This window comes from Hyperolius riggenbachi, chromosome 7 (assembly GCF_040937935.1).
Source record: "Hyperolius riggenbachi isolate aHypRig1 chromosome 7, aHypRig1.pri, whole genome shotgun sequence".
Lineage (NCBI taxonomy): Eukaryota > Metazoa > Chordata > Amphibia > Anura > Hyperoliidae > Hyperolius > Hyperolius riggenbachi.
The window spans coordinates 313,835,088-313,855,343 of NC_090652.1; the positions used below are offsets into that span (position 1 = coordinate 313,835,088).

The following is a 20,256-nucleotide window of genomic DNA, read 5'->3' on the forward strand; positions in this document are numbered from 1 at the left end:
GAAACAGGACAACCGGGAGCGCAACAGAAGCACACAGAGCTGGTTACACACACTACAATCAGATTGTACAGTGCTCCTTAAACATTCTCAATATCAATTGCTTAACTCTGAGGAGGAAAGAAACTGCTCTGGCTTTTCCCCCACATCACACCCGATTCTCTATGTCAGTGTGTGGTAACATACAAAGTCATCATCATGTATTTTACACACCAGATAATAAGCATCTTACAATCAAGCTTGATTGTAATATTTGGCACACACCATGCAATTTCCTTGTCTGATTGATGGGTCAAATTGATTATTTATGACAGGTGTGATCTGATTTCCAATCATTTTTCTGATTGATTTTGTATAGTGATCAGAAGGGCAATCAGAAAAACGACCAGAAATCAGATTGGACCCGTCGGAAATAATCTATTTGACCTGTCTGATGGGAAATTGCACGGTGTGTACCAGGCATAAGAGACTGTAATGTGACCAGCCTAAAGCAAGCCTGCAGTGACCTGAAAAAAAGACTTCCCTAAGAATAGAGAAGGCTTTAGATGTAACAGCGCCTTTCCGGTCCCATCTCGGTCTCCTCATTCCCCCGCTGTGCCCAACTCAAAACTGGCTCCTTGGGATTCCTCAGAAACACCTGCTGCCCCGAGTGCTTCCAAACACAGGATCCAAGTCTGTTTTTTTTTTTTTTTTTAAATCACTTTAGGGTTGCTTAAAGGATAACTATAGTGGCACATATAAGTCATCAATGGACCTGTCCTGGGATGTCGGACATTGTGGCCTGGTGGCCTTACACAGGCCACACTGGCAGCTGTACATAAGGTCATCCACCTGGCTAAAGAAGCAGACAGGAAGTGGGTGTACAGGTGTCCCACCATTAGAGGGGGTGGAGGAGATGCAAATTATTTCATGTAAATGGCTTGCAGCTTGGAACTGGGACAAGCAAGCTCCAACTCCTGTCTATCTCCAGTCTTGTTAGGCAGACAGGAAATGCCATCACTATAGAGCAGTCAGCGTGGACTGGAAGGCACTGGGCCGCAGTGGTCAGGCCTCAGTGTCCAGACTTCGTAGTCAGGGGTCCAGTTTTGCTTTTTGGTGCATCTTGAGATGCAAATAGACAAACTTATTTATGTGCATAATTATGGTTTAAGAACAATGATGATAACAGTTATGGTTTAGGAGATATACTGTACTTTACACAAGCAAGAGAATGCCAATGTAATTCTCTGCTACAAATCTCTCCCAGCAGCTTCCTGATGCACGTGACAATCTATTATTAATAACGGACGCACAGGTGTCATACTCCAGTCTTTGAGGCCAAGATCCATGCCAGGGTTTAGGATGAAATGTGTTCTGCTTAATGAGCCACACCTTTCCTGATTCAGTCTCAGCAATTCATTTGAGTAGTGTCGGTGTTCAAATTAAGCATAGCCAATTCAAACCCCCTGAAGACTCCCATCTGTCGCTGTCCAGCACTGAACAAGCAGGCAGGGTGAGGTGGTCACTGCCCTGTGTGACACGTAACGTGTCACAATTCCATGTGACTCCAATCCTCCTTCTTCCAAACTGGAAGGAGCAAGTATCAGAGTTACGCGACACGCAGGGCGGCGACATTCTCCTCGCTCTGTCTGCATGTTCGATGCTGAAAAGTGGCAGACGGGAGGCTTTGGGTGTTTAGAACCAGCTATGCCGAATTTGAACACAACCACTACATTTGAACGTGCCAAAAATGGGCGAGGGCATCGGACCTTGAAGACGAGTTTGACAGTTTCTATTGTGATTCAAAACAATAATTATATTAGAATAAGAGCTTTGTGGCGAGGATTAATCACCAGCGTTCGAGCGATACAAGCTTCAGTATTACAGACGCTGCTCCGCATTAGGCATGGTCAACAAGACGTAAAGAATTCCAAGTGAAAACAAATTTTATGCAGCTTTAAAGTGGACCAATGAAATTCCAAGCTTCACGAAATTAGCATAAAATTTGCATCAACACCGAATTATTAGTGACTCTGTGACTATGACTACGCCCAATCCAGAAATACTTTCATCATACGCTGTTCTCTCCCTCCCCCAAACATTGGCCGAAGAGCGCTGCTTACGCTGGGACTGGGATATGATCTTGGCTCGGCTACGCCCTCGGGTGTCCGCTTGAACCGACGTGGCACTGCTGTTGCTTCCAGAACTCTGCCGCCTCGTGCGGATCCGGCCTGTTCCGGGACAAGAGAGAGAAATGATTAGTATAGGAAATCACAGTCTGGCACTCAAAATGCCCACTAATGATACAATCTTGACTGTACAATCTTATCTCATCTATGTAATATAAGGAACTACCTAAAGCAGCCATTAAAATTATATTGACTCCATTTACCCGTCTACCACATACATTTGGTAAAATTGTACAATCAAGATTGTATCATTAGTGGGGCACCTTTACACTTATCTGTGTGTGAGAAATATCTAGAATATCTGGAACCCTGATAGATGTGAGATTAGCGTCAGCCATGCAAAGCATGATCTGACCATTATGCTGAACCTGCGTCCAGCTGTATCGCCGTGAGACCAAGGCCCGCCCCTTCCTTCCTTGCTAAGCTGCTCCTATTGGCCGATTGTCACTAGACCACTACTACACACACTCAGCTGGGCTGCACATGCGTGGATCATAATGACAAGTCCTCTGTATCAGCACTGCATGTATGGGATATCTGTACCATAGAGAAACTGGATAATGTATACAGATCTCTATATCTTATTTTTGGTGAAAATGGCAAAGTTATCCTATCTTTCTGTTGAAGACTCCAGTGATGAGATCTCTGTGCTCCTCAGTTCCCAGCTCTGTACGCCAGCCACTCACATTCCACCTGCTTGATTCTTCTATGTGTTACGCCATCCTCTGGGTTCCCTGGCTGCGTTCACCTGCCACAATCACTACCAGATGCTCTATCTGCTGCATATGTATATCTTTCTGTTGGCTTGATCTCTATGATCCTGCATTTCCAGTTTTGTACACCGGCCACGCCCTCTACTAGGGGTTTCCTGTCCCCTGCTGGATTCTTCTCTCAGAGACTCTGATGGCGAGACCCAGCTCTGCACACCTGCTGCGCCCATTATGAGAAACCTCTGCTACTGCTGTTGCATTCATCATTTATTTTATATCATGAGAAATAGATGTTAAGAACACAAAAGCTCAAGGGGAAGACCCACATCTGGGCAGAAAATGAGCCAGAAAAGATATTTCACCACTGGAGTCCTGAAGAAGCCAACAGGAGGAACAACCCAACCAAAAATGGGTTCAAAGGACACCTGAAGTCTGAGAGATGTGGGGGCTGCCATATTTATTTCCTTCTCCCATTTCAAACATTTTTCATTGTTTTCTAATAAAAAGATAAGATGTAATGAGAAGTGCCATATTCAAATATCATCTGATGAATTGACAATAAATAGAAGATAACATTACAAATTGAATGTAAACATTTCTGCTAATCTAGGCTCTACTTGTGCTCCAGAGGACTCTAGATTTCACTCCTGGAGCGGGTGTCATATGGTTTAGGAAAATGGAACTGAGGGAAGACCAGAGAATTTCATAGAAATGGTAGTCTGTCCCCTGGCAATGGACACCTGGGATTGGACAGGTCAAATATGTATATAAAAAGGCGGAGGCCAGGGAAGGGGGAGCAAAGAATAAGGAGAGAGAGGGAAGAGAAGGGGAGTATCTCACAGCCTGCTATCAAAACTTCCTCCAATGAGGAATGTTCCAGCTTAGCCAGGGATCCCAGATTTTGTTGGAATTTTTTGAGTGTCTTTCAGGATACTGGTTAGTTGTTTGTTGATCATAAAGCAATTTATTCTGGTTGTACCATTCACCAATATTTATTTCCTTTTAAACAATACCAGTTGCCTGGCAGCCCTGCTGATCTCTTTGGCTGCAGTAGTGTCTGAATCACACACCTGAAACAAGCATGCAGCTAATCCAGCCACACCTCAGTCAGAGCACCTGATCTGCTGCATGCTTGTTCAGGGTTTTTGGCTGAAAGCACTAGATGCAGAGAAACAGCAGGAAAGCCAGGCAATCTGCATTGTTTAAAAGGAAATAGATATGTCAGCCTCCATATCCCTCTCACTTCAGGTGTGTCTTAAAGAGGAACTCCAGTGAAAATAATGTAATAAAAAAGTGCTTCATTTTTACAATAATTCTATATAAATGATTTAGTCAGTGTTTGCTCATTGTAAAATCGTTTAAATCCCTGATTTACATTCTGACATTTATTACATGGTGACATTTTTACTGTTGGCAGGTGATGTAGCTGCTGCATGTTTTTTTGGCAGTTGGAAACAGCTGTAAACAGCTATTTCCCACAATGCAACAGGGTTCACAGACAGGAAACTGCCAGGAGTACGTACTCAGAGCTTCTTGTGGGTGGGGTTTCACCACAATATCAGCCATACAGCGCCCCCTGATGGTCTGTTTGTGAAAAGGAAAAGATTTCTCATGTAAAAGGGGGTATCAGCTACTGATTGGGATGAAGTTCAATTCTTGGTTGGAGTTTCTCTTTAAGAAAGCAAAAAATGTATCTTGCTTTTAAAACTGACTATCAGCTTTTGGCGGATAGGCCCTTTAACCGCAACCTGTGATGTCATAATTAGGAGACAGAATTAGGCCTTTCATTATGGACATGACAGAGCTGTGAGGTGGGAGATCCTGTCTGGATCTAGTCAGACCGCACAGACATGAGCAGAGCAGGTCTACCAAAGACAAAAGCTATTCTCCCCCAGTGATAATTATCGTTCAGATGTCGGCCAACAAAATAACACCTGATATTTACCTGGGTAATATAAAACATGACAATACACATTATAAACTCCATCATGGATCTACGCAAACAGATCCACTACTATATCCTGAAAGAGAAGCGATTACCAAAAAGTACTTTTCCTGTTTTTCACCCTGTAAAAATTTTCCACTTCCTGATAGTCTCCAAAAACTGTGATCATACTATGGTGAGTTCTACAGCTCAACCCAGTCTCTGCTAACTCCTCCCACATCCCCCTCCTCCTGCTGAGTCACTGTCTGTTCTCTGTGCATTCAGACAAGACAGTTGCTCTGTGTGTTCAGTGCTCTCAAGAAGTAAGGCTGAGAAGAGGGGTACTGCATGCAGGAAATCAGACAGTATGACTCATCAGAAGGGAGTTAGCAGAGAGACCGAGCAGAGTGGCAGATCTCACCATGCTCTGGTCCAAATTTCAACAGTTTATGGTTGGCTGGACCAGAAAGATGTGAAACACACAAACAGTACATTTAGTAAACACTTTTCTTGCAGGATATAGTAAGAGTCAGATACCTGAACCCACAAAAGGGTTGTTATAGAGAATATGTGTGGGAGACCTCAGACGTAGAACAAGACACTCTCTTGAATGTACATGACACACACAGACACGACAAATGAACTACCACTAACACAAGTCTGCAGCGCCTCAATGTGTAACACACTAGTGTGATGGTATTCCGGTATGCAAAACATCACAAACATGGTGGCTGTCGTGCAGTGTCGCACAATATATCACATCACTTACACAGGTCTACTAAAGAACAGCAACGCTATATACACTGCAGTCACACCAGGACTTGTCATGCTGACCCGCCTGAAGATCTGTCTCTACCGGGCAGGAGTGTAAAACTCAAATACAAAGTGGGACGAAATTGTACACTGGGACCAAGTCGCGGGCAAACCTAAATGCCTGCTGGCCCCTTTCCTCCCTTATAAAGTTCCCTGGTGTCTAATGATTCTCCCTCTCTATACAGATCCCTGGTGTCTAGAGCCTCCCACCCTCTCCTAAACAGTTTCCTAGTGTATAGTGCTTTCCCCCTATATTACCCATATGGCTTCCCTGATGTTCTAGGGCAGAGTTCCCCAGCCCTGTCCTCAAGGCCCACCAACAGTGCATGTTTTGTGGTAATCCACAGAGGTAGGTAGGTAATCAGCTCTGCTGAGACACGAATTACCTCACCTGTGCATGTTTGTGGTTTCCTGCAAAACATGTATTGTTGGTGGGCCCTGAGGACGGGGTTGGGGAACTATGTTCTAGGGCTTCACTTCCAACAAGTTTCCCTGGTGGTCTAGAGTGGGCCAAACATAATGGAAAACCACTTGAGGGACAAATTTAATGTCTCTGAGGGCCAGATTTGGCCCAAGGGCGGAGTTTGACATGTACGCCATAGGGATACCGGTCCTTTCTGCCTGTTCATAAGCCCCTTTCCCTACCCGGAAAGCTGCATGGAAAATACTGAAGGCAATTCTGCATCAGCAGGATCTCATTTAAAGAAGAATGCCACTCAGAAGCACTGGAGCAGGCACTGAACGGAAGGATTTGTAGTTTATCCCATTCAAATGTATTTATTTGTCCTTCAATTTTCCACCTACGAAAAGTTTCAGATACGCTCTCCAGCTGGCTGGCTGACTCTCCAATTTTTTTTGAGATAACAGAAGGACGCCTGAGAGCAGCAGCTTATCAGAGGAATTATGAAGAAAGTCCAAATATTTCACTGCAGTATAATTGCATTATTTTCAATAGCGGAAAGAGCTGCTTTCAGGAATCTTTCCAAGCATTTTTAAGCAAAGGGAAAACAGCAGGATAAGGGTGCCCCGACATCACTATTTGTAGCATCATTATCCAGCCGATTACATCATAATGATCAAATAGTAGAGATCGATGCCACAACATGGTCATCATTTTGATCAATTTCTGGCCACATTGATCGGAACAATCGATCTAGCGTGTTGGAAAAATCTTGGTAGAAAGGGCTCGATTGGGTGTGTGGGAGTAACAGCGTTGGATTATCTGATGACCGACGGACCCTCCCCCCAAGTGTATGTGCTCCAAAGCGGATGGAGACAACTTTTTGCAGGGCAGATAAGATTATAGCCTCAAAAACAGAAAGAACTCGCTGTTCAGCATCATCTTAGCTGAGAATTTAAATGAGGAATCGCCCATTGATTCGGTCATCCTGATCACATGGGTGGAGACAGGGAATGTCAGCCAATAGAAGCAGCAGGCACAATTCACAAAACTCAGCCTTAAATCTCACTCCATACACCAGTGACTGAAGCCAAAGAGCATTTACAAAGCAGCAATAATGGCTAATACACACGACGCTTGGCGCACCGCTAGCCCACGATCACATTAGGCTCCGCGATGTGCGGGCAAAATCTCGCGATTCAATGTGATTGGCGTTTGTGAGTCCCGTTCAATAGAACGAGAATCACTGCACAATTGCCCATGAAACCCTGCATGCAGTGCGTTTGTAAATGATGGAAATCGCAAACACTGCAGTATGAATGTATCCATAGGGATACATTAGCAGCAGCTCTTTGCTGATCGCCGAGGATCAGCAATGAGCTGAAGAATCCCCAATTGTGAACCAACCCTAAAAGTAAGGCCGAGTTCACACTACAAAAAGCAATCGGTACGCGTTTAGCGACTGCAATTTTGCAAAACAATTTTCAGGGCCCTTTTACACTACATGTAATTTCCTATTTTGATGTGATCTTGCATGCGACACCAATTTATTATGCGATTAAAAAACAAAAAAAAAAAGTCCTGCTTGCTGCATTTTTTTCCCTGCATTTTTCTTCCTGTGTTGCTAGCAATCAGTGAAAATCGCAAATCGGAACTGCAAATCAGAAATTTTGATTTACATTGTAAAATAAGCCTCAGACTAATATTTAAAGGAATGTACATTATTGCACATTCTTTTATGACAAATCGCTATGGAACAGGCTGCGCGTTTTCGATTCTCTTAAAATTGAAACGCTGCAGTGAGTACACCCTCGTAGGGTGACACTGCTGTAGCACTTTGCCGATCGCTGGCACAATCACCTATAGTGTGAACCAGGCCTTAAAGGACCACTCGCAAAAATCTTAAAATATATATTATATATATATATATATATAAAATATATATATATAAAATATATATATATAAAATATATATATATATATATATATATATATATATATATATATATATATATATATATATATATATATATATACACACACATACATATAATATATATATATATATATATATATATATATATATATATATATATTTAAAACACATAAAAATAAGGAGTACGTTTCTTCCAGAGTATAGTGCAGGGGTCCCCAAACATTTTGGGTCGAGGGCCGGGTCAACATAGTTCAGACTGCTTGGGGGGCCGGAGTATATATAAAATGATGTAGAAGTATTTGCAGGCCAGACAGTGAAGCATACCCAGATGATAACCTGCAGTGGACAGCAGTGTGACGAATGACTGCTTTTTGGCTTCCATGTGGATGGGTGGTGCCAGCACTGCTATTCTATATGCGAACCACCAATATTTAAAGATGTAGCTGACCGCATCTATAAGTAATACATTTTGTGTGTGTGTGTGTGTGTGTGTGTGGGGGGGGGGGGGCTGGTAAAAAAGCCTCAGGGGGCCGCATTTGGCCTGCGGGCCCTAGTTTGAGGACCACTGGTGTAGATGCGCCATAAATAACTTGTCTCCTACGTTGCTTTCACTTACATTAAACAGTAGAAATCTGAAATTACCGACAATTTTTGGGTTAGTCCATCTCTCCATAGGGGATTCTCAGCATGGTCTTTATTCTTTATAAAGTCACTACCTGAATAAAATTTATATAAAGATGCTGTCCAGCCTCCCTGCTCACTGTACACAGTTTTTTGGCAGTTGGACGGAGCAACTGCCATTCACTAAGAGCTTTTGAAAATTAAGAAATCCCTGAGAATCCCCCGTGTGAAGATGGGCTAGTCCAAAACCTGTTGGTTCTGTCAGATTTCTGCTACTTACTGTAAGTGACAGCTACATAGGAGAAAAGTCATTTATGCTCATTTTACTCTGGAAGAAACAAACTTCTCATCTGCATAGGCTTATACATATTTAACATTTTAAGATTTCCGCGATAGAGGCCCTTTAAAGAGACACTGAAGCGAGAATAATTCAGAGCTCATAGTTAGCAGGGGCACGTGTGCCCCTGCTAAAACGTCGCTATCCCGCAGCTAAACGGGGGTCCCTTCACCCCCAACCCCCCCCCCCGCAAAATCAACGACCAAATTGGTCGTAGATTTTGCTGCCCCTAGAGGCAGGGCTAACGGCTGCAGCCCCGCCTCTAGTCGCGTCTATCAGCGGCGCATCGCCACCTCTCCTCCGCCCCTCTCACTGAAGGAAGACTGAGAGGGGCGGGGGAGAGGCGGAGATACGCGCTGACAGACGCGCGTGGGGCAGAGCTGCGGCGGTTAGCCCTGCCTCAATCCGGAGGAGATCCCCCGCTGCTCGGAGGAGATTTCGGGGGGTCAGGGACTCTCGTTTAGCTGCGGGATAGCGGCGGTTTAGCAGGGGCACACATGCCCCTGCTAACTATGAGCTCTGAAGCAAGATTTATTCTTGCTTCAGAGTCTCTTTAAGCCTCCTAAACCAGTCAGATATTACTCAGCCATTTTCACAGGGTTGGTTTGCTTTACTTCACAGCTTGGACACAGGTTTACCTTAAAGTAAGCCCAAAGTCAGTGTCATATGGAAGCTGCCATATTTATCTCCTTTACAAATAACAGTTGCCTGGCAGTCTTGTTGATCTTCTGACATCAGTAGGGTTTAGTCACAACACTGACACAAGCTTGCAGGTAATCCAGTCAAAAATGGAGTCGGAGCACCTGATCTGCTGTCTACGGCTAAACGTATTAAGAGATGCAGAATAGCCAGGCAATCTGCATTGTTTAATGGACAACTATCGTAAAAAAATAAATAAAAAAAAATGAAGAATTTAAACACATACATATAAATGTACATTTTTCCCAGGGTAAAATGCACTATAAATTAATTTTCTCATATGTTACTATCACTTACAGTACGCAGTGAAAAATAACATATCTGTCAGGTTTTGGCCCAAACCATCTCCTCTTGGGGGATTTTCAGTTATTTCCCCAGAAGCACTTACTGGACAGCAGTTGCTCAGTCCAACTGCCCAAACAGTGTGAAAATGAGTAGGGAGCTGGCTGACATCTTTGTATAGATCCTTTCCTGTGAGTGCTTTTATGAAGAACAAGGGTAATACTGAATACTCCTCAGAAAGAGATTAACTAGTCAGCTTTTCACTCAGGGAGAAATATACATTTTATAAGTTTATATTTTACACAATAGTGGTCCTTAAATTTGAAAATAAATATGGCATCCTTCATATCCTTCTTTCCCCGGGGTTCACCTTAACAATAAGACATTCAAGCTGTCCCCTGCAAGGTGGTCATTTCCCATACCTCCCATTATAGGAGGGTCCGGGCCAGCTCTTTCCTGCATTACTGATCAGTAGGGAGCTACTCCTGGGATTTCTATAATGCACAACTTATGCATAACCACTTGTAATCAGTGACATTTTCTGTGAGCGTCCATTCTCTCCAGCCTATCTTGTTACTGCTGCCCGAGACATATCTGACCATAACCGGATCCATCAGTCAGTGTGAGTCCCTGTGCAGAGGATTCACAGCGGCAGGCAGCAGTAGGGGGCAGCGCTGAGACAGATATGCCACATGTCAGGATGAAAGGCATCACAGGCTGCAGATCAGTGCGGGCTCTGGGGGGTGTGAATGTACAAGACAAGACACACAATGAGAGGAAGCAGGCACTGAACAGCATGCAGACCACCACCAGAGTGCACAGATGAGGAGCGGACAGACACAGCTCCATCACACACACAGCTTACCATCAGACTTAGTAGAGGGACCGTCTTTAGGCAAATTAAACAAAAAATAAAAATAGGAAGAGGAAACAGTGGGGAGAATTAGTGAGATGTCAGTATTGTTCAGTCATTTCTTGATGTTAGTACATGATCATTTTTAAAGTGGAGGTCCAGACAAAAGTTTTCATGTTTCTATTAAGAAAAGGGAAGGGTTAGAAATTTGCAAAGTTTTTGCCACAGTCTGCGAGATTATCCTGAACTTCCTGTGTCACAGGCTACTTATCTGCATGCCTGTCTGCGAGATTATCCTGAACTTCCTGTGTCACAGGCCACTTATCTGCATGCCTGTCTGCGAGATTATCCTGAACCTCCTGTGTCACAGGTCACTTATCTGCATGCCTGTCTGCAAGATTATCCTGAACTTCCTGTGTCACAGGCCACTTATCAGCATGCCTGTCTGCGAGATTATCCTGAACTTCCTGTGTCACAGGCCACTTATCTGCATGCCTGTCTGCGAGATTATCCTGAACTTCCTGTGTCACAGGCTACTTATCTGCATGCCTGTCTGCGAGATTATCCTGAACTTCCTGTGTCACAGGCTACTTATCTGCATGCCTGTCTGCGAGATTATCCTGAACTTCCTGTGTCACAGGCCACTTATCTGCATGCCTGTCTGCGAGATTATCCTGAACTTCCTGTGTCACAGGCCACTTATCTGCATGCCTGTCTGCGAGATTATCCTGAACTTCCTGTGTCACAGGCCACTTATCTGCATCCCTGTCTGCAAGATTATCCTGAACTTCCTGTGTCACAGGCCACTTATCTGCATGCCTGTCTGCGAGATTATCCTGAACTTCCTGTGTCACAGGCCACTTATCTGCATGCCTGTCTGCGAGATTATCATGAACTTCCTGTGTCACGGGCCACTTATCTGCATGCCTGTCTGCGAGATTATCCTGAACTTCCTGTGTCACAGACCACTTATCTGCATGCCTGTCTGCAAGATTATCCTGAACTTCCTGTGTCACAGGCCACTTATCTGCATCCCTGTCTGCAAGATTATCCTAAACTTCCTGTGTCACAGGCCACTTATCTGCATGCCTGTCTGCGAGATTATCCTGAACCTCCTGTGTCACAGGTCACTTATCTGCATGCCTGTCTGCAAGATTATCCTGAACTTCCTGTGTCACAGGCCACTTATCTGCATGCCTGTCTGCGAGATTATCCTGAACTTCCTGTGTCACAGGCCACTTATCTGCATGCCTGTCTGCGAGATTATCCTGAACTTCCTGTGTCACAGGCTACTTATCTGCATGCCTGTCTGCGAGATTATCCTGAACTTCCTGTGTCACAGGCTACTTATCTGCATGCCTGTCTGCGAGATTATCCTGAACTTCCTGTGTCACAGGCCACTTATCTGCATGCCTGTCTGCGAGATTATCCTGAACTTCCTGTGTCACAGGCCACTTATCTGCATGCCTGTCTGCGAGATTATCCTGAACTTCCTGTGTCACAGGCCACTAATCTGCATGCCTGTCTGCGAGATTATCCTGAACTTCCTGTGTCACAGACCACTTATCTGCATGCCTGTCTGCAAGATTATCCTGAACTTCCTGTGACACAGGCCACTTATCTGCATGCCTGTCTGCAAGATTATCCTGAACTTCCTGTGTCACAGGCCACTTATCTGCATGCCTGTCTGCGAGATTATCCTGAACTTCCTGTGTCACAAGCTACTTATCTGCATGCCTGTCTGCGAGATTATCCTGAACTTCCTGTGTCACAGGCCACTTATCTGCATGCCTGTCTGCGAGATTATCCTGAACTTCCTGTGTCACAGGCCACTTATCTGCATGCCTGTCTGCGAGATTATCCTGAACTTCCTGTGTCACAGGCCACTTATCTGCATGCCTGTCTGCGAGATTATCCTGAACTTCCTGTGTCACAGGCCACTTATCTGCATGCCTGTCTGCGAGATTATCCTGAACTTCCTGTGTCACAGGCCACTAATCTGCATGCCTGTCTGCGAGATTATCCTGAACTTCCTGTGTCACAGACCACTTATCTGCATGCCTGTCTGCAAGATTATCCTGAACTTCCTGTGACACAGGCCACTTATCTGCATGCCTGTCTGCAAGATTATCCTGAACTTCCTGTGTCACAGGCCACTTATCTGCATGCCTGTCTGCGAGATTATCCTGAACTTCCTGTGTCACAAGCTACTTATCTGCATGCCTGTCTGCGAGATTATCCTGAACTTCCTGTGTCACAAGCTACTTATCTGCATGCCTGTCTGCGAGATTATCCTGAACTTCCTGTGTCACAGGCCACTTATCTGCATGCCTGTCTGCGAGATTATCCTGAACTTCCTGTGTCACAGGCCACTTATCTGCATGCCTGTCTGCGAGATTATCCTGAACTTCCTGTGTCACAGGCCACTTATCTGCATGCCTGTCTGCGAGATTATCCTGAACTTCCTGTGTCACAGGCCACTTATCTGCATGCCTGTCTGCGAGATTATCCTGAACTGCGTCTCACAGGCCACTTATCTGCATGCTTGTCTGCGAGATTATCCTGAACTTCCTGTGTCATAGGCCACTTATCTGCATGCCTGTCTGTGAGATTATCCTGAACTTCCTGTGTCACAGGCCACTTATCTGCATGCCTGTCTGCGAGATTATCCTGAACTTCCTGTGTCACAGGCCACTTATCTGCATGCCTGTCTGCGAGATTATCCTGAACTCCGTCTCACAGGCCACTTATCTGCATGCCTGTCTGCGAAATTATCCTGAACTTCCTGTGTCACAAGCCACTTATCTGCATGCCTGTCTGCGAGATTATTCTGAACTTCCTGTGTCACAGGCCACTTATCTGCATGCCTGTCTGCGAGATTATCCTGAACTTCCTGTGTCACAGGCCACTTATCTGCATGCCTGTCTGCGAGATTATCCTGAACTCCGTCTCACAGGCCACTTATCTGCATGCCTGTCTGCGAAATTATCCTGAACTTCCTGTGTCACAAGCCACTTATCTGCATGCCTGTCTGCGAGATTATTCTGAACTTCCTGTGTCATAGGCAACTTATCTGCATGCCTGTCTGCGAGATTATCCTGAACTTCCTGTGTCACAGGCCACTTATCTGCATGCCTGTCTGCGAGATTATCCTGAACTTCCTGTGTCACAGGCCACTAATCTGCATGCCTGTCTGCGAGATTATCCTGAACTTCCTGTGTCACAGGCCACTTATCTGCATGCTTGTCTGCGAGATTATCCTGAACTTCCTGTGTTACAGGCCACTTATCTGCATCCCTGTCTGCGAGATTATCCTGAACTTCCTGTGTCACAGGCCACTTATCTGCATGCCTGTCTGCGAGATTATCCTGAACTTCCTGTGTCACAGGCCACTTATCTGCATGCCTGTTTGCGAGATTATCCTGAACTTCCTGTCTCACAGGCCACTGTCTGCATCCCTGTCTGGGAGATTATCCTGAACTTCCTGTCTCACAGGAAGTTACCAGAAACATCTCAAATAGAAACCACATTAAAGAGAAGCATCCCCACGCTCTGCTCAGGTAACAACCTCAGACTTGGAGATCCAACCCAGTCACTGTCTAGGACCAAAGACAAAAAATGTGGAGGAATGCTGAAATGATGGGGAGAAGAGGAGTTGGCAATGAAATACCTTGCCAGACAGCGAAGTGACTCTGTTGGGAGTTCTTGTGTATAAATCCAGAGTTATATCCAGAAACATAAGTTCTTCATAAAAGTGCTAATTTCACACCCTGGCAAACTCTACTACCTTCTATACAGCCACTTCAAAAGGGCAGTAAAATTTCACTGCAGCAATAAGCTATGTAGATCAGTCTAGCCTCGCACCTCCCTTATGATGACTCACACGCTACAGAAGATAGCATGAACCATCACAAAGCAGGGATGAACAGAGACCAGGTGGTAGCAAGTTGAGTTGAGCTGAAACTTTACTGAACTTCTGAGAAGAAATTCCATGGTAAGAAACAGCAATTAAGCTTTCATGAAATACTTTAGTTTCAGGATATTTTTTTATTGGATTCATATGCCAACACTCACTACAAGGCCCCTTTATGCCTTTCTTACTCCACCAAAAGCTGAAAAAAAAGTTTTGTCTAGACTTCCACTTTAACCTTCAGTACGCTAAGAGCTAGCCACCAACCGCGCAATACGCAGCCCATCCTACAAAGCCCTCCAAAGAGCGCCCACTGCCAGGGGAAGGATGGAGGATTGGCAGGGGATAAGGCAAGTATGGCTGCCCAGCATACTGCCATTCAGCTGGCATGCACTGACTGAAGCATGGAAGGTGCATATTGCTGCCCATGGATATATAGGGGCACATCCTCACCTAGTGATGCGTAAGAGCCGGGGGGAAGGGCAGCGGCAGAGCTGAAAGGTGCCGGTGTGGTGGAAGATACCGCTTTGGTCTTGGCAGTGGCTGCTGCATTCACATCGATATCACTGCGAGATCGCTGGAGGGAGCCGGGGGCCGCTGTTGCCTTCACTGATGCTGCAGAAACTGACAAGACAAAACCAGAAATCAGACGAGAGGTCAAACCAGAGGAGCAGCACAATAAATGATACCCAGCAACTCCCCAGGCACTCACCTCTAGATGCTGCACTGCCAGGGGGACTTCTTTTTGTGGATAGGGGTCGACTAAAAAAAGATCAAAGAAACTTTAATCATACAAACAAACAAAAAAAAGTGAAAGCATGAAAGAGGACAGCACTGGTGAGATGATCTATGACTACAACATGCCAGACTATTTCATATGATTAATAATGAGGAGGTAGCTGTGGACATGGCTGGACAGACCATGTGACACAAGATGGAGGAGGGCACTTACTTTAGGCTCTCCTGTGAGCTGGATGAGGAGCGATCTGATTGGGGGAGAGACACGATGCTGTCTGAACTCTTCAGGTGTGACTGCAGTGCTTTCTGATAGGATGACTCCAGCCCATGGTACAACTGCTCAGCTTCCCGGCTGAAATGACTGTGAAATCCCCAGTAACACCTGAGAGGAGGAGAACACGGACTTAACACAGCATCACATTAAAGCCTAAAAACCCACAGGTCTCCTGATCTACTGAAACACAATTCAGTAGTAATAAAGCAGCCACATGCCTACACTAAGAAAATCAGCGTGGTCACATGACCATAGTTCCCCTAGCATCAGTGTGGTCACATGATCACAGTTCCCCTAGCATCAGCGTGGTCACATGATCATTGTTCCCCTAGCATCAGCGTGGTCACATGTTCACAGGTCCCCTAGCATCAGCGTGGTCACATGTTCACAGGTCCCCTAGCATCAGCGTGGTCACATGTTCACAGGTCCCCTAGCATCAGCGTGGTCACATGTTCACAGGTCCCCTAGCATCAGCGTGGTCACATGTTCACAGGTCCCCTAGCATCAGTGTGGTAACATGATCACAGGTCCCCTAGTATCAACATGGTCACAGGTCCCCTAGTATCAACATGGTCACATGATCACAGTTCCCCTAGCATCAGCGTGGTCACATGATCACAGGTCCTCTAGCATCAGCGTGGTCACATGATCACAGGTCCCCTAGCATCAGTGTGGTCACATGATCACAGTTCCCCTAGCATTAGCGTGGTCACATGATCACAGGTCCCCTAGCATCAGCGTGGTCACATGATCACAGGTCCCCTAGCATCAGCGTGGTCACATGTTCACAGGTCCCCTAGCATCAGCGTGGTCACATGATCACAGGTCCCCTAGCATCAGCGTGGTCACATGTTCACAGGTCCCCTAGCATCAGCGTGGTCACATGTTCACAGGTCCCCTAGCATCAGCGTGGTCACATGTTCACAGGTCCCCTAGCATCAGCGTGGTCACATGTTCACAGGTCCCCTAGCATCAGCGTGGTCACATGTTCACAGGTCCCCTAGCATCAGCGTGGTCACATGTTCACAGGTCCCCTAGCATCAGCGTGGTCACATGTTCACAGGTCCCCTAGCATCAGCGTGGTCACATGATCACAGTTCCCCTAGCATCAGCGTGGTCACATGATCACAGGTCCCCTAGCATCAACATGGTCACATGATCACAGGTCCCCTAGCATCAACATGGTCACATGATCACAGGTCCCCTAGCATCAACATGGTCACATGATCACAGTTCCCCTAGCATCAACATGGTCGCATGATCACAGTTCCCCTAGCATCAACATGGTCGCATGATCACAGTTCCCCTAGCATCAACGTGGTCACATGTTCACAGGTCCCCTAGCATCAGCGAGGTCACATGATCACAGGTCCCCTAGCATCAGCGTGGTCACATGATCACCGGTCCCCTAGCATCAGCGTGGTCACATGATCACAGGTCCCCTAGCATCAGTGTGGTCACATGATCACAGGTCCCCTAGCATCAGCGTGGTCACATGATCACAGTTCCCCTAGCATTAGCGTGGTCACATGATCACAGGTCCCCTAGCATCAACATGGTCGCATGATCACAGGTCCCCTAGCATCAGCGTGGTCACATGTTCACAGGTCCCCTAGCATCAGCGTGGTCACATGTTCACAGGTCCCCTAGCATCAGCGTGGTCACATGTTCACAGGTCCCCTAGCATCAGCGTGGTCACATGTTCACAGGTCCCCTAGCATCAGCGTGGTCACATGTTCACAGGTCCCCTAGCATCAGCGTGGTCACATGTTCACAGGTCCCCTAGCATCAGCGTGGTCACATGTTCACAGGTCCCTTAGCATCAACATGGTCACATGATGACAGTTCCCCTAGCATCAGCATGGTCACATGATCACAGGTCCCCTAGCATCAGCATGGTCACATGTTCACAGGTCCCCTAGCATCAGCGTGGTCACATGTTCACAGGTCCCCTAGCATCAGCATGGTCACATGTTCACAGGTCCCCTAGCATCAGCGTGGTCACATGTTCACAGGTCCCCTAGCATCAGCGTGGTCACATGATCACAGGTCCCCTAGCATCAGCGTGGTCACATGTTCACAGGTCCCCTAGCATCAGCGTGGTCACATGTTCACAGGTCCCCTAGCATCAGCGTGGTCACATGTTCACAGGTCCCCTAGCATCAGCGTGGTCACATGTTCACAGGTCCCCTAGCATCAGCGTGGTCACATGTTCACAGGTCCCCTAGCATCAGCGTGGTCACATGTTCACAGGTCCCCTAGCATCAGCGTGGTCACATGATCACAGTTCCCCTAGCATCAGCGTGGTCACATGATCACAGGTCCCCTAGCATCAACATGGTCACATGATCACAGGTCCCCTAGCATCAACATGGTCACATGATCACAGGTCCCCTAGCATCAACATGGTCACATGATCACAGTTCCCCTAGCATCAACATGGTCGCATGATCACAGTTCCCCTAGCATCAACATGGTCGCATGATCACAGTTCCCCTAGCATCAACGTGGTCACATGTTCACAGGTCCCCTAGCATCAGCGAGGTCACATGATCACAGGTCCCCTAGCATCAGCGTGGTCACATGATCACCGGTCCCCTAGCATCAGCGTGGTCACATGATCACAGGTCCCCTAGCATCAGTGTGGTCACATGATCACAGGTCCCCTAGCATCAGCGTGGTCACATGATCACAGTTCCCCTAGCATTAGCGTGGTCACATGATCACAGGTCCCCTAGCATCAACATGGTCGCATGATCACAGGTCCCCTAGCATCAGCGTGGTCACATGTTCACAGGTCCCCTAGCATCAGCGTGGTCACATGTTCACAGGTCCCCTAGCATCAGCGTGGTCACATGTTCACAGGTCCCCTAGCATCAGCGTGGTCACATGTTCACAGGTCCCCTAGCATTAGCGTGGTCACATGTTCACAGGTCCCCTAGCATCAGCGTGGTCACATGTTCACAGGTCCCTTAGCATCAACATGGTCACATGATGACAGTTCCCCTAGCATCAGCATGGTCACATGATCACAGGTCCCCTAGCATCAGCATGGTCACATGTTCACAGGTCCCCTAGCATCAGCATGGTCACATGTTCACAGGTCCCCTAGCATCAGCGTGGTCACATGTTCACAGGTCCCCTAGCATCAGCGGGGTCACATGTTCACAGGTCCCCTAGCATCAGCGTGGTCACATGTTCACAGGTCCCCTAGCATCAGCCTGGTCACATGTTCACAGGTCCCCTAGCATCAGCGTAGTCACATGTTCACAGGTCCCCTAGCATCAGCGTAGTCACATGTTCACAGGTCCCCTAGCATCAGCGTAGTCACATGTTCACAGGTCCCCTAGCATCAGCGTAGTCACATGTTCACAGGTCCCCTAGCATCAGCGTAGTCACATGTTCACAGGTCCCCTAGCATTAGCGTGGTCACATGTTCACAGGTCCCCTAGCATTAGCGTGGTCACATGTTCACAGTTCCCTTTCTCTTTATTCAAATGACGCCAACTAAGAGGAGGGATAGTGCAGCCCGGCATCTGCTTCAGGCTGGGAAAGGGGCGGTGTTTTCAGGCACTTTAGGTGGTCTGAAACTGAACCAGCCCAATGCACCAGCTGCTTTGATTTATTTCTAATTTGCACAAATTTGCATAACATTTGCATGAACTGAGAATGAAGATATTTTTGATTATTCCCAGTATTCAGGTACTCCTGCCACTGCATTAATCTAGGGACCATTCAGAAAGAAGGTTGTATATTAGCTGCATGTTCCAGTGCTTGGCTGTCTAATAAACTATGCTTTTTACATGTTTGTTGAGACTATTACAGGGTGCTTTTTACTATACATACTATACATACACATTTACACACACCCTATCCCTATATGGCAAGTATTTAATTTTTATATTTTATTTATTTTTTTGCTTCAAGTACACTGAGAAAAAAAAAATTCAATAAAAAAACAAAACAGAAAAGCATGTGTAAAGTTTTTGTGCATGAAACAAATACTTATTAAACTGCGTCCCCCCAAAGATGGCCTTAGTCTACAATAGGAGTATAAGACAATGACTAACTATAGTAGGATTAGATTGTGAGCTCCTCTGAGGACAGTCAGTGACATGACTATGTACTCTGTAATGTGCTGCAGAAGATGTCAGTGCTATTTGAATACATAATAATATGGCAGGATTATAGTGTGAGCTCCTCTAAGGACAGTCAGGGACATGACTATGTACTCTGTACAATGCTGCAGAAGATGTCAGTGCTATATAAATACATAATAATTATATGGTAGGACATTAGGCTGTGATTATGGTAGGATTACATTGTAAGCTCCTCTGAGGACAGCAAGTGACATGACTATGTACTCTGTAAATTGCTGCAGAAGATGTCAGTGCTATATAAATACATAATAATATGGTAGGACATTAGACTATGCCTATGGTAGGATTAGATTGTGAGCTCCTCTGAGGACAGTCAGTGACATGACTATGTACTCTGTACAGTGCTGCAGAAGATGGCAGTGCTATAATAATAATAATAATAATAATAATAATAATAATATTATGGTAGGACAGACTATGACTATGGTAGGATT

At 45.9% G+C, this 20,256-nt stretch overlaps 1 protein-coding gene across 36 annotated transcripts in view; it reads right to left on the reverse strand.

The window, feature by feature from the left end:
• CLASP1 (cytoplasmic linker associated protein 1) overlaps positions 1–20,256 on the reverse strand; it is a 320,170-nt gene that overhangs the window by 125,589 nt on the left and 174,325 nt on the right. For 24 of the 36 annotated variants that reach the window (XM_068246163.1, XM_068246168.1, XM_068246165.1 and 21 more), the window contains 5 exons: positions 15,603–15,770; positions 15,363–15,412; positions 15,104–15,274; positions 10,753–10,776; positions 2,100–2,207 (listed from right to left, as the gene is read on the reverse strand). In XM_068246163.1, the coding sequence (XP_068102264.1) occupies positions 2,100–2,207; positions 10,753–10,776; positions 15,104–15,274; positions 15,363–15,412; positions 15,603–15,770 (521 nt within the window). The remainder of the gene's footprint in view (positions 1–2,099; positions 2,208–10,752; positions 10,777–15,103; positions 15,275–15,362; positions 15,413–15,602; positions 15,771–20,256) is intronic. The other 12 variants (XM_068246166.1, XM_068246161.1, XM_068246182.1 and 9 more) reach the window with 1 other exon arrangement.